Below are 13,631 nucleotides of genomic sequence, written 5' to 3' on the forward strand. Positions count from 1 at the left end.
TGTGTGTGTGTGTGTGTGTTTAGACAGTTAAGTAAGGTGGCCAATTTTTTCCTCTATGGATCTACTATTGTAAATAAAGTTCAAAGACTTTTCAAGGGATACATTCAGAAAAGAGAGAAAAGTTATTTCATTACCCTCAGTGGGAGAAGGCAATACTCCTTTACTGTAGCAGATGTAGCCCAGTTTCTTGTCACATGTTGAACTTTGCCAGGAGAACCTCACAGACCCATCAATATTCCCACAAACATGTCCTGGATATGAAAGTGGATGACCTGAAACAAGATAAAATATTAAAGAAAATGCAATGACACATTTTACTATTTGAATGCACAGGCTTTTTTTGTGTGTGACAAAACAATCTGTTCAGCTAGTCTCTCAACGCAACTGATAACATTTTCTAGAAGACAGGGTGCAGGAGAACCCTCATGCCCTGACGGGACACACGCAGCTGGATATGTCATGGATTCCTGGGGTGTTTGGAAGATGTTGTGCCTGTCTGTGCCATCTGTTGAGGATGTACAAGACACATACATAATTGGATTTATGATAACAGAGTTTCTGATTTTTGGAATTGGCGGATACCTGGGATATCGACTAATTAGGAAGACGTCTGCAGCAGTTTCAGTAATAGTAAAGCTGCCTGCCTTATATGAAGGATCACCCCGTGTTTTGAGCTCTCAGACTAATATGCTTTGCGAGCTGAACCGTAAGTTGGATGCGATTTCTGAGCATCGTGGACCACTTGCAGCTCCTAGGACTTGCTGGCATGAAGGAATCAACCTTGGAGAAGGCACCAAGCATGGACCAGAGGAATGTCCATGGATCTGGCTGTTTGGATTTGCCACTGAGTGTACCAGCATAAATAGCATCCGAAACAATTGTTGTTGATTTGAATTTGGCCTCCCCGCTGACCTTGGATAAGCCAACTCATCTCAAATTGCTCCTGGTGGATACATAAATTAAGAAACTCTGCTCTGGGGGAGTGGTGTAAAATACAGTTGTTTGTCTTTCTGATCAAAATTAGAATATATGACTAAAGCAGCAGGACCGCCATCACTTTGTCAAATAAATATTTTATATTATGAGTCAAAAATTAAGTAGCTGGACTAAGAATTTTATTTTATTTTATTTTAGTTTTGTTTTATCAATTAAACCAGAAGAAAAGAAAAGATGGAACCAGACTGGTAACACAAAAAAAAAAAAACACCTGAGTCCCAATTCAAGTAACGGAAAGGGTTCCCATTGGTCCACTTCCAGCCATGTTCTGAATCCAGAGTCAGCCCAGTCCAAAGTCTGTATCCTTGATTGTCCCCTTTCACCTCCAACAGTGCTATAAGTGTAGTAAATAAAATGTACGGAAGATTTAAAAAAAAAATAAAAAAATGTATCTTTTATTATTGTTAACGTGAATGATACAAGGACTAACAACCATCTTTTTTAACAGTGTGTTTATTGTTTATTTGCCATCTTACCTGTGACATAGGCCTGCTGGTGCGGATCAGTGATACTGAGCAGGGAGGCTCCCTGCTGCTTACAGCTGGTTTCAGCCTGCCGCCATGTCAGAGCTGACTGTGTGTTCAGCTGGTAAACTGCTCCACTTGTTGGGTGTTTGTTCCAGTTTTCCTTTGCTACAAAATATTACACATGTATGTAAAATACAGCTCATTTTTCTGTAATTTGCACGTCTCTGGTCACATTTAAAGACCAATATATTGGTAAGAAAATGCTTGTGTATTGTTACTGTAAAAATTATTATATTTACTTTAAATCAGTGGATGCAAAAAAAAAAAAAAAAAAATGTTCAAACTGAATGTGTCCCTCAACAACAAAATTGGGGCACAGACCAGTACTTACTGTTTGTTGGGCAGTAGCCCCAGGTCTCGTGTTCATACTTTGTTTCGACCGCACACCAAAGACGCCCGTCTGGGGAGTCAGTCTGCGTGCAGCTTGAGTACCACTGGTTTTTGTACATAAAAGGAAACATGCACATCCTTCCAGCTGCATTTCCTTCAATAGTGTAAAGTTCTGAAAATAAATCAACCAAACAAGAACAGCAGAGATTTTTTTTTTTTTTACCACACCTAGGTCCCCTTTTGAAACTAATAAACCCAAACTCTATTAATATTTATATCATATCGATCACTACAGTCTCAAAGTTTGAATTTAATGAGTGTTTTATACCTCTGTAAGTTCTTGTACAGGCTCCGCTCGACGTTCCTGAAATTGTGAGGTGGCTGTTGGGTCCAATCGTTTTTGAGAGTACAGCTGGGCCGTCTGCGTTGGGCTCAACATAAAGCTCCTGGCCTTGGAGAGCGAGCACCGTTTCATTCTTGCATTCCCATTTTTGGAGCTCACTGTTTTCATCGCAATCGTAGAGGCGTACTTCACTCCCCACACTTTTCCCCTGGACTCCGAGGCATCTATTCTTCCCCTCGACCAGCAGCCGTCCACCAGTTGTCCATCGTACGTCATCACAGGTGACACCAGTTTTGACCACACAAAATCCAGTAGCTTTGTTGGTTAATTGAAATGTTGAGTCTGCAGATAAAATGTATAAAAACGCTTTGAAACCATCATTATTCTTGTTTTAAAAGTCCTAATTTGTCTCATAAAACATTAAAACCTGTACTGGAAATTAAACTTTAAATACAGACTAAGTTTTCTTATTAACACAAAAGTACTACTCCACCTCAGTATTTAACAGTAAAACTTCTTCATATCTAGACAAATGATACCAAAAAACTAGAAATCTGTACCATCTGACGCCATGCACTGTAATGTTTGTAGGAGAAACACTGAAGCCATAAATATAATCTTCATTGTTGAGGATCTTCAGAAGCAGTCGAAGGATTAAGCCATATGTTGTCTGTGGAGAATCTAAGCCTTGTGTTCACGATTTTAAAAATGTGGGATGCTTTAAAGGGACTGCCACATCCTGACACAAAATTACTTCAGCGTTTTTCTTTTTATATTCTTCTTGAGTCAACATTACCAGCCTTGTCTTTCAGCATTTTTCCCAAAAAAGAGTTTTGCAACAGATTTCATAAACGTTGGGTATGTAGTTTGTGTCAGTGGTTATTTTGATGACTTTAGATATTTGATCAGTGTTTGATTTTTGTTTTGGGTTTTGCTTGCATGGTTGTTACATTTTATTATTTATTTATTTGCATTTTCTTTGTGTTTAGTTCCACTTTGGTGATTTTGTTTTATTATGTGGTTGGCATTTTTGTGTTGGAGTTTTGTTTTTTGTATTTTCATTTTCGGTTTGTTTCTCCTAAGTGCCTCTTCTCCCTGTTCAGCTCTGCTCCTGCCTCACCCACTCTCACCTGTTCCCAGGTGTCTTCATGCCAGGTGTGTTCATTATGTTCTTCAGTCCGAGTCCAAATATTGCAGCAGTCTCTGTTTCTCCTTCGGTGGAGCATTTTACATTGATGCATATCATGGTTCTCTGAGTCTGTTTGTGCTGGTCCCTTTATCCTGTTGGTTTTGTAAGAAATTAAAACATGCAAACGCAGGAGATGAATTATAATGAGATTATAAACTGATTTCCTGCAGATGTTAAACAAATCTTTGGAGTAGTTACGTTCAAATTTATTTATCAAATATTCATGGGAAAACGATTTAATGGAATATTGTGTATTTGCTGTGAATAGCTAATTTTATAAATGCTGACATTTCTTTGAAGTTCTCAGAAATTAGTCATAAAAACCAGTTTCACACTTTACCAGAGGGTTTAGTCAGAACTGTGAGTTAGGGTCATGGGGATGTCATATTCTGAATTTCTTGTGGTTTTTGTATTGAGTCAGAGACGTTACTATTCCTAGAATTTATGCTTTTTTTTTTTTTCCAAAGTTCATGGAAGAGTCTCATGTTCACACCTGTTTCCTGTTGTTTCTTTCATGTCTTTTTTTGAAGGCTTGGACACCAGTCTGTTCTGGTATTAAAGTTAAAGCCGTGAAGAACATGCCTCCTGCTCACCTGCATTTGGCTCCATTTTACCACCCATCCTATGACACAAGGACAAAAAAATAACAATCTTTATCCCATTGACATGGCATTTGACAATAAATTATACAATGTGTTATTAATTATTAATTAAAGTTTGTCTGTCAAAACGAAGAAGCTGATCACATAAATGTGCTTAGTGAAGTTTTAGTGAACACTTATTTGGGTTGTTGTAAAAACAAAAAGGCAACACATTATTGTGGAGGGAAAACATGTTTCATTGATAATATTTTATACTATAGAAATGATTCCTTTTGATTGTCTAATCAGGATTACAAAAAACTGGAGAATTTGTATTTCCAGCAAAACTGTAGCGTAAATCTTTTGTGCTGGTCCCAAACACAAGTAAATGGTGAGGGTTGTGTCAGGAAGGGCATCCGACATAAAACACTTTTACCAAAACTAATAAACAAGTTCATATAAGTGACACCATACCAGATCGGTCGAGGCCTGGATTAACAATGGCCGCTACCAGTGCTGTTGATAAAGAGGGTGCCGGCGGAAAGTGTGCTACTGTTAGTTGAAGACCACGAGGAGAGAAACATGTCAGGAGACAGAGGGAGAAGAGGAGAGTCAAGAATGTAGGACTGAGGGTTGTACTTTGTATTAGCTTCCGTGGCCGTCTTGGCTTCAGTAAAAGTAGGCAATCACTCACCGCTACAAGAAATACTAAATGTGTACTAAATGTATTCTACTAAAAGTACCACTTTACCTTGGTTCAGTTTATTTTTATACATTTATTTTCTAGTATGAGTGTATTTTTGGCTTCAACATTTTAGTAATAATACTTTTTGTATTATCTTGTTGTTGCTTTTGTCTGTGTGTGACGTTGCTGCTGCTCTGACAGTAATTTTCTGAAAAAAAATCAATAAAGCAACCATCCATCCATCTATCATCCCTCCGTCCATCCATCCATCCATCCATCCATCCATCCATCATCCATCATCCATCATCCATCCATCCATCATCCATCCATCCATCCATCCATCCATCATCATCATCCATCCATCCATCCATCATCATCCATCCATCCATCCATCTATCATCCCTCCATCCATCCATCCATCTATCATCCCTCCGTCATCCATCCATCCATCCATCATCCATCCATCCATCATCCATCCATCCATCCATCCATCCATCATCCATCCATCCATTCATCCATCATCCATCCATCCATCCATCCACCATCCATCCATTATCATCATCCATCCATCCATCCATCCATCATCCATCCATCCATCATCCGTCCATCCATCTATCATCCCTCCGTCCATCCATCCATCCATCATCCATCCATCCATCCATCCATCCATCATCCATCCATCCATCCATCCATCATCCATCATCCATCCATCCATCCATCCATCATCCATCCATCCATCATCCATCCATCCATTATGCAAAGCTAAAATTAAATCATCAAAAAGTTCTGAGAATCAGAATGAAAACTCTCCAGAAGCAACATTTATTTTATTCAGTAATTATCCATAGAAATGACCTGAACAAAGTATATTTACATTACAACAAGTGACAAAAACAGGGAAAAACGTGTGGTTAAATAATAATGTTTACCTACGTTTTTAATTAAAAAATGAACAGTACAATTTTCAGGAAAGTGAATGTTTATTTAACAGAAAGCCAATAAAGATTTCATTGAATCTTTTTTACATTCCAAGAGTAAAACTAACGAACACGATCCAGATAACTACATGTAACCATTATATACATTCAAGCATAGGTAGAAAAAGAATAACTACTGTTAATTTACTGAATATAAATTGTATTTAGTAAAATAAAACAAAGCACGAGGATGTAAAACATCTGTGTATGTACTGTAAAATTAACCTCTCAGTATGTGCATCTTTGTGAATCACAGAGTTATAAAAGTCTCAGTGTTTTCTGCATTCTCTATCAGTTTATTGGTGTCGATCACATCCGGCTGGGACTTCTCGTTGTTGAAGTAGAGTGGATTTTCAAAGGTGGGGAGTGAGCGAGGGGACCTCTTATAGAGAAAGAAAGCAACGACCATCAGTGAGGAGATTATGGCGATGAGCAGCACGACTACCAAACTCGTGTGGACACGACTGCGATGATCTTCACTTCCATGAGGCTCTGCACATTCGACAAGTAGACAGATGTCACTTAAAACATTTTACTGCACATTTACCATTTTAACGTTTACTTCACTGAATTAAGTACCTAAATGAATTACAAGATGACACAACTTCAGTCGATGTAGAAATATTAACTTACCGGGTTTTGATTCTCCCTCTGTTTCTGGAACTATAGAAAAAACAAGAAAGTAGTAAGCAAACAAATTGCTATGAAACTGAATTGTAAAACTTCATTGACTTTACTATAATACAGAATAAAACTTGCAGTATGTTCAAAGGTTAACATTTCATCAGCAGGTGATGTCGTTTTTTTTTTAATAAAGTGCATGTTAATAGTTTGACTGCAATCTTAAATGACAAAAACAAACATAGTTTTTTAACATCATTACGACGTACGTCTCATTAAAGACAGATTAGGAAAATAAGCAAAATGCAAATGTCAGACTCTTGTTCTCATGTGAGTTTCTGACGTTAAAGACTGATAAAAATAAGCAACTTTTAGAGAGAACCTTTTTTCAGAGGCTGCAAAGTTTTACATTCATGTGACTTTTGTCTTATTAACAAGCAAATAATAATTTCATAGTTTATCTGACTTTTTAATATGCTTTTAAAGTGTGGAGCATTCCTATATTTTCCAGATTCTCTACACGACCTGACAAAGATTTATTGGATTCCAACTCTATGCAAAAGCAAACTTGCATAAGTATTTGTTTAGGAAGCAGGATGTTTGTTGGGGGGGTCCTGGCCTTGTTTACAGAACACACATATGAGAACTGCCATGAAGTGATACAGCTTCGTACCTTTGGGTGTTTTACAGATGTACGCTCTGTCGTGCCACCTGCGACCCGAACTCCAAGTCCCATCTAAGCTTCTGATGGCACCATAATCAGAATCTGGCTCGTCTGGAGCCCAGTTTGCAAAGTCAAGGATTGTTTTATCTAACCACAACCATGTTCCTAATGACAGGGGGAAGAAAAGATTAGCAAAAAAGGCTAATTTATGCTTACTACCAATATTAAGATATTGTTAAAGTATTTTTTAAACCTAGCCTAAATAAACAATTTACTCCTAAATAAAAAACTGATGCATGTGGTGAACAGACCTTTGTGTGTTTTAAATAGGCCGATCCAGAAAGAAGAATGGCTATCTTGAAGTACTTCAATGTTGCTTTTGATAAATTCTTGCTCAGTAGGGTCTTCAATACTTGCAAGGATTCCACCTTCACAACAAGAAACAATGTGGTTGGAACAATTACTAAACATCTTGTGGAAACAACACGTTTATTTTATGATCATGCAGCCATTGCAAAATTGAGCTAAAAATGGAGCTTCAGCAATACGCCTTACCGTGTCGTACACAGCTGCTAGCGGCGTCTGCCCATTCAATTTCATCTGTGACGAACAAATAACAGTAGCCTCTAAAAGGCAGCCAGGTGTAACTATCCTGGTACTCTACGTTAGTATCTTCAGGGCAGCGTCCAGGAAATGAGGTGGAGTCTGTCGGAGGAACATCTGTGAAAGGTACAGACGGTTCATTACAAAATATTAAATACATGACATGGCATTCCTAACTGTCAACTGGAAACTTGCTGGTAAGATTAAAAAAAAAATTCAAAAAATTTAAAAAAAGATTTAGCAAACAAAAGTAAGTTTGTAGATTTTATGGAGCAGCTCTCTTGAATTTTAGCCTTTTTTCTTGTATATTCATAACTTAAGTGTTGGCATTTACACATGCATCCCTTTGTCCCTCATTGCCAATTCCATAATATTTAAATATTATATGAATATACTTTGGGCTTTAGTTTGTTCATTTACACTGCAAACTTGACAGTTCCTGTTTTACACACAAAAAAAATTAACATGAAATAACAAGAGCGATTTGTAGGAAGTGTTGATTGAAACTGTCATTAACTGCAGAATGTTCCAAAGATGTGAGATTACAAGAAAAACAACCACATTTCTGAAAATGGTGGGACGTTGTGTAAAATATAAATAAAAACAAAAATGCAATGATTTGCAAAAGGTTCATAGAAAACATATCAAATGTGGAAATTAAAGAACCACTTATTGGAGGAAAAAATATATAATTTTCAATTTTATGGCAGCAACGCATCTCAGAAAATTTGAGACGGGGCAATAACAGAAAATAGTATAACATATACATATACAGCTGTATGTATATATATATATATCTATTTATTGGTTTATATATATATCTTGCATCTGGGTGGATTGACAACACTGCTTTTAAAAATAATATTTCTAAGGCTGAAACAGGATCATCAGGACCTCAGGGACCATCAGATTTAAACCAGGTCTGATTTTGTTCAGGACATCACTGAATTGGTTCAGAAACACTTCCTCAAACCATTGCTTATTGTGCCATCAGCAAATGGTCACCGTCCTGCTGCCCCTTTGATGAAGATTGTGACTAGATCTTTGTGTGTTTCAAAAATCTGATCAGTTTTAAAACTGAGGCCTTAGGGGTCATTTTGAGCAAAGGTGTGTTTAAAGCTCTATCATCTAAAGTAGAAACCATGTGTGAACAGAATCCAGAAACACCACCGTCATTTCTTGGCCAAAGCTAAATTAAAATGGACTGAGGCAAAATGAAAAACGGTTCTGTAATAAGACCATTTAAAGTTTGAAATAAATTTAGGAAACAACTGAGGCTTGTACTAAAGAGGAGAGGGAACATTTAGCCTGTTATCTGCGAAAGCCTGCCTCTCTGATGATATGGAGGTGCATTATTACCTCTGGCATGGGAGACTTGCACATCTGGAAAGGCACCATCAATGCAAATATTGTAAATATATACAACATTTAGATTGACATATCCTCCCATCCAGCAAAGAAGACCCAGGACGATTGGAGAGCTACAGTAGACAGTAATGGGACAACATTCCCCTCCATAAACTCCAACAACTGTTCTCCTCAGTTCCTACAGACTTTTTTTTAAATAATTAATTTTTTAGAAAGGGCAGCACGGTGGCGCAACTGGTAGAGCTGCTGCCTTTCAGAAAGCAGGCCCCTGGTTCAAATCCCGGTCCAGGGGCCTTTCTGGTTGGAGTTTGCATGTTCTCTCCGTGCATGCGTGGGTTTTCTCCGGGTACTCCGGTTTCCTCCCACAAACCAAAAACATGCATGTTAGGCTGATTGGTAACTCTAAATTGTCCCTAGGTGAGAGTGAGAGAGTGAATGGTTGTTTGTCTCGTTTGTCTCTATGTGGACCTGTGATGGACTTGCGACTCGTCCAGGGTGTACCCCGCCCCTCGCACAGTGATCTCTGGACACAGGCACCGGTGACCCCTGTGGCCCAAAATGGAAGAAGCAGGTAAAAGATAATGGATGGATGGATTTCTTAGAATATTTGGCATGTTTACCATGTTCTATTGAGGAAAGTATGAGTTTATGAAATTTACAAATCATTGCATTTCGCTTTTATTTACATTTTACACAACATCACAACCATTTCAGAATTGGGATTATAGAAATACCAAAAATATATCCCTTTGTGAACGATATATGAAATTCATTCTGTAATTTATATTAGTGCTATAAAACGTTGTACCTGACGACTGTATACAAATGCTGTTCATAGTCTGGTTGCAGTAAGCAGTCTTCCATTTTCCTTCCACGTCTACGTACACACATGGTTTGTCCCTGCTTGGTTCATTTTCAGCCCAGTTGGCAGAGCTCATGCGCCAGCCATCAACATACCTGAAATAACCTCCAGTCTGGAAGCGACAAATAAAAACAACATTATTTGCAATTTTAGAAAGCAACTCTTTCATTCATTTTGTTACCCATCATTCAGTAACTGTAGAATTAATTATTTAAAGGGGCTATAGGAGCATTTTAAGCTAACATTTTCCATTTAGCCTTTTGCAGTTCAGTTGTTTTCCAGTGACAGTGCAGGAGTTGAGGTGGCTGCAGCTCTTCACCTTATTTTTGTTCAGTCCGATCCACAGAGGAGTTTTGAGCGTGGAAGCCAAAAGCTCAGCGTAGGCGTTGGTCCACTCATTACGCAAGCTGGCCAGGTTGGCTTTGTCGCTTTCGCAGCGTTTCTTGGCGTCTTCCCAGGACAGCATTTGAGTCACGACCTTGATGCTGTCATTCCCCACATTCTGATAAATGCTGGGTTCTATTGAGTCTGGTTGTGGCTTGATACTTGGATCTGTGGAGACCAAGACAATGATCAGAACTTTTGTTGTTTAAAGCTTTGTTCGTGGTTCTGCAAATAGAAGATTATGTTGTAACTTTTTAATTTTCTACGTCATTATATTATAAACCAGAAATAAGGACTGCAAGAGGAATTTCTACCTGTATTTAAGCGGAGTGATGTGGTAAATTGATTTTTCTACAATTCTGAACTTTAAATATTTATTTTTAAGACTTTTATTAAACAGTAAAGGGAGAAACTCACTGATATTTTTGTGGCAAACATATCCATAGGTATCATTGCAGGGCTTAATCAACCATTTCCCAATCCCAAAAGAAGACCTAGTGGTCACCACCACACACTCCTCCTGTAAACAAACAATACAAGTTTTAATATTACTTTCACTTTGACCATATATACAGTTTTATCTGATCTGCATATAAACAAAACTTTTCAGTCAAGTTCAACCGTTTTTCTTTTTCTTTTACCTCATTCCATCTTTGATAAAATGATCCAAAACGGCGTTGATTTTTCTAAAAAAACAAATATAGATATGCATTATATATATACAGTAAACTTGCACAAAATATTTGGCAATTGTTCAAATGCCCTTTAAGACACAGCTCGGGCTTAAACCTGCAGTCTCAGGATTACGAGACCATGGTGCCGACCGCTGAACTACCACATCCAACAACATCTCATTGTCAGAGCAAAAAAATAAATTAAAGTAGGCAACAATATTAAAAATATTCCTGTGTATACTTACAGAATAACCCCAATTGGTGTATTGTCGTGTTTTTCCATCAGTCCAGAAAAATCCTTCTTGATTTAAACTGTTCAAACCAATCCACAAATCAGTATTTGGTACGTCGAGCAAGTTCATGGTCAAGAATGCTGTAAAATTCAAAGATAAGAAAAGTCAAAAGCTGCAACATTATTTAAATTTGTTTTGTAATTTTTCCCCAAAAATTTTCTTAAACTTCCAGCCTGATTTATTGTTGTTATTTTATATCTTGTTCATGTGCCCGCATGAAAATTGTTAATTTATAATTCTTGGCATAATGAAAAAGACAATAAAGTACCAAACAAAACATCATAAACTCAAGATCTAAAATGAAGGAATAATATTTATATGACTTTTTTCCAATTAATATCCATATTCTCTTTAACTACATAGTTAGAATGCACACAAAATATTCAGGAGTGATTATTTAAGGTAAAATTGTCACATGTGAATATTGCAGTAATTTGCATTTACACATGTGTATTTATAAATACATGAATATAGAAATGTATTGAACCTTGCACTTGTCTTGTGGAAATGGAGACCAAGTTAGCTTGCATATTGTTGCATTGTTCTCGTGCTTCTTGCCATGTGCTCTTGCGGTTATTTATTATCTTGTAACACTGTAAAAAAAAAAAGTGACAAAAAAAACTCAACGAGTTAAAATCAAACAGGGCACATTTCTTTAGAAAAAATACAATACCATATTTTTTTGGACTATAAGATACACTTTTACTGATTTTATTGTAAATTAATTGAATAAAGTTTGACTTATCTGACTGTTTGGTTTTGCTTAATGCACCTTAAAATCAGTGCGCCTTATGCATGAAAACAAACCCGTTCATTGATATTGTGCCTTATAATCTGAAAAATATGGTACATCCTTGAAACTGTGCAATACAAATTCCTTTGTGAATGAACACAATGAAGTGGTTTGTTGTTGTTGTTGTTGTTCTACATAAACTTTACAGTGATAACTAACCTTGCATGCAAGGTCCTTAGATAACCTGATAAAAACTTATATTTAAAAAAGATTGAAAATGGCATGTTTGAATCAAAATGTTTACAAAAAATAAAACTAATGTAGTTATAAATTACAAAAAAATATATTACAGTGGCAGTTTAAAAAGTTGTCATTATGTCCTCATTACAATAATTAGGGTTATTAATATATTAAAACAACAATAGACCTAACTAGCCTTTGTCACTACCTTTTTTTTTGTTTAACCACAGCTCTATACAATAATCTGCAAAAGTCTTAAACTAGCCCTTTTTTCTATTTCTTTCAAAGTCTTTCTTTCTTTTTAATTTGTCCTTATCAATAGTTTTCCAAGCCTCATGAAGCTATTTAAAAGCTGTTATTGGAGAAAGTATTTGGAGCCATTTTGGAGCTATTTTTTGACGTTTTGTTTAGATTTTTTTTTTAATCTAACCCAGACGGCTTTTCTTGCTCATTTTCTGTCCAGTTATTGTACCATCACATCATATTGTGCAGTGTGCAAAAGAAATGTGGTCAATAGACAAGTGGAGAACATAGAAAGAAGAGTCAAACCTAAAACAAACAAAATGCCTTAACTACTGCAGAAAAATAATATTTAAAGATAATGTTTATTGTGACAAACCGCCTAAAAGTTTAATCCAAACTGGGCATATGGTAAGTAGTCTACGTATCAACAAACCACAGATGTTCATCCCTTGAGTCAAGAAGCTTTTTTTTTTCGGCTCGGCCTGGTGTCTGCCTGGTGGGGCTTGGGTCCTCTGGCCCTGTTGGGCCTTGGCCGGGGTGGTGTGAGTCCTCGGTGCCCGGGCCTCTGTGCCCGGACCTGGACCTACATCGGTGCGGCGGGTTCCGACGGAGGCCTATGAGTTTGTCGCTGTTGGCCCTGGGGGGTCACTGTATGTGGTCGCTGGTGGGGATCTTCCGGTTCTCCCCTGTGGTCCGTTCTGGGGGGTGGGTGAGTGGTTCGTCCTGTGTGGGTGGCCCTGGGGGCTCCGCGGTCAGGGTCCCTCCTGGGGTCTTGGGCTCTGGTCCCCACTTTTTCGTCTGGGGGTCGGGTCTCTGCTGCTTCACACTTACTATTAAATGTTCTATTAGAGAAGCCTTATACACTTGTGCATGCTCACAACCACACACAAATAGAAGCAGGGATGCTTATGTAGGCTTTATATGTAGATATATAGATATGTATATGAATGTATATTCATGTGTATGTATGTATGTATATAGGCGTAGATATGGGTATATATATTTATGGAAACTTACTGCAAAGCCATGAATATTTTAAGTTCTTTATACATATGTATTTTGTTGCTGTGTTTTGTCATGTTCTTTGCAGGTGAACAGACAGTGGCCGGGTGTTTTGCTGTGTGCTCTCTTTGTGTATATTTCTTATATTTTGGAGTCTTACTTTGTCTTTTCTTTCTTTCTATTCTATTAAAAATTAAAAAAAAAAAAAAAAACCTACACTAGATAGTCACTAGAATAAATATTTCATAATAATGGTGTGGAGAGGATGGCTGTAAGGGGAGAAGGGAGGCCATCACAAAAAAAAAAAAAAAAAAAA

General features: G+C 37.4%; 2 protein-coding genes across 2 annotated transcripts in view; both read right to left on the reverse strand.

Moving 5' to 3' along the window:
- LOC119414261 (macrophage mannose receptor 1-like) overlaps positions 1–2,820 on the reverse strand; it is a 31,143-nt gene extending 28,323 nt beyond the window's left edge. The window contains exons 1-6 of the mRNA XM_037681356.1: positions 2,757–2,820; positions 2,182–2,538; positions 1,855–2,025; positions 1,473–1,628; positions 1,208–1,330; positions 135–272 (exon numbers count right to left, since the gene is read on the reverse strand). Coding sequence (XP_037537284.1) covers positions 135–272; positions 1,208–1,330; positions 1,473–1,628; positions 1,855–2,025; positions 2,182–2,538; positions 2,757–2,820 — 1,009 coding nt within the window. The remainder of the gene's footprint in view (positions 1–134; positions 273–1,207; positions 1,331–1,472; positions 1,629–1,854; positions 2,026–2,181; positions 2,539–2,756) is intronic.
- A 3,049-nt stretch (positions 2,821–5,869) lies between these two features.
- The window catches only part of LOC119414263 (macrophage mannose receptor 1), a 21,525-nt gene continuing 13,763 nt past the window's right edge, over positions 5,870–13,631 (reverse strand). The window contains exons 21-31 of the mRNA XM_037681357.1: positions 11,585–11,690; positions 11,050–11,177; positions 10,772–10,816; positions 10,548–10,650; positions 10,066–10,298; positions 9,693–9,858; positions 7,469–7,633; positions 7,225–7,341; positions 6,923–7,078; positions 6,262–6,291; positions 5,870–6,120 (exon numbers count right to left, since the gene is read on the reverse strand). Of these exons, the coding sequence (XP_037537285.1) occupies positions 5,879–6,120; positions 6,262–6,291; positions 6,923–7,078; positions 7,225–7,341; positions 7,469–7,633; positions 9,693–9,858; positions 10,066–10,298; positions 10,548–10,650; positions 10,772–10,816; positions 11,050–11,177; positions 11,585–11,690 (1,491 nt within the window). The 3' untranslated portion in view covers positions 5,870–5,878. The remainder of the gene's footprint in view (positions 6,121–6,261; positions 6,292–6,922; positions 7,079–7,224; positions 7,342–7,468; positions 7,634–9,692; positions 9,859–10,065; positions 10,299–10,547; positions 10,651–10,771; positions 10,817–11,049; positions 11,178–11,584; positions 11,691–13,631) is intronic.

The sequence above is a fragment of the Nematolebias whitei genome, chromosome 9 (genome assembly GCF_014905685.2).
Source record: "Nematolebias whitei isolate Nwh7 chromosome 9, NemWhi1, whole genome shotgun sequence".
Lineage (NCBI taxonomy): Eukaryota > Metazoa > Chordata > Actinopteri > Cyprinodontiformes > Rivulidae > Nematolebias > Nematolebias whitei.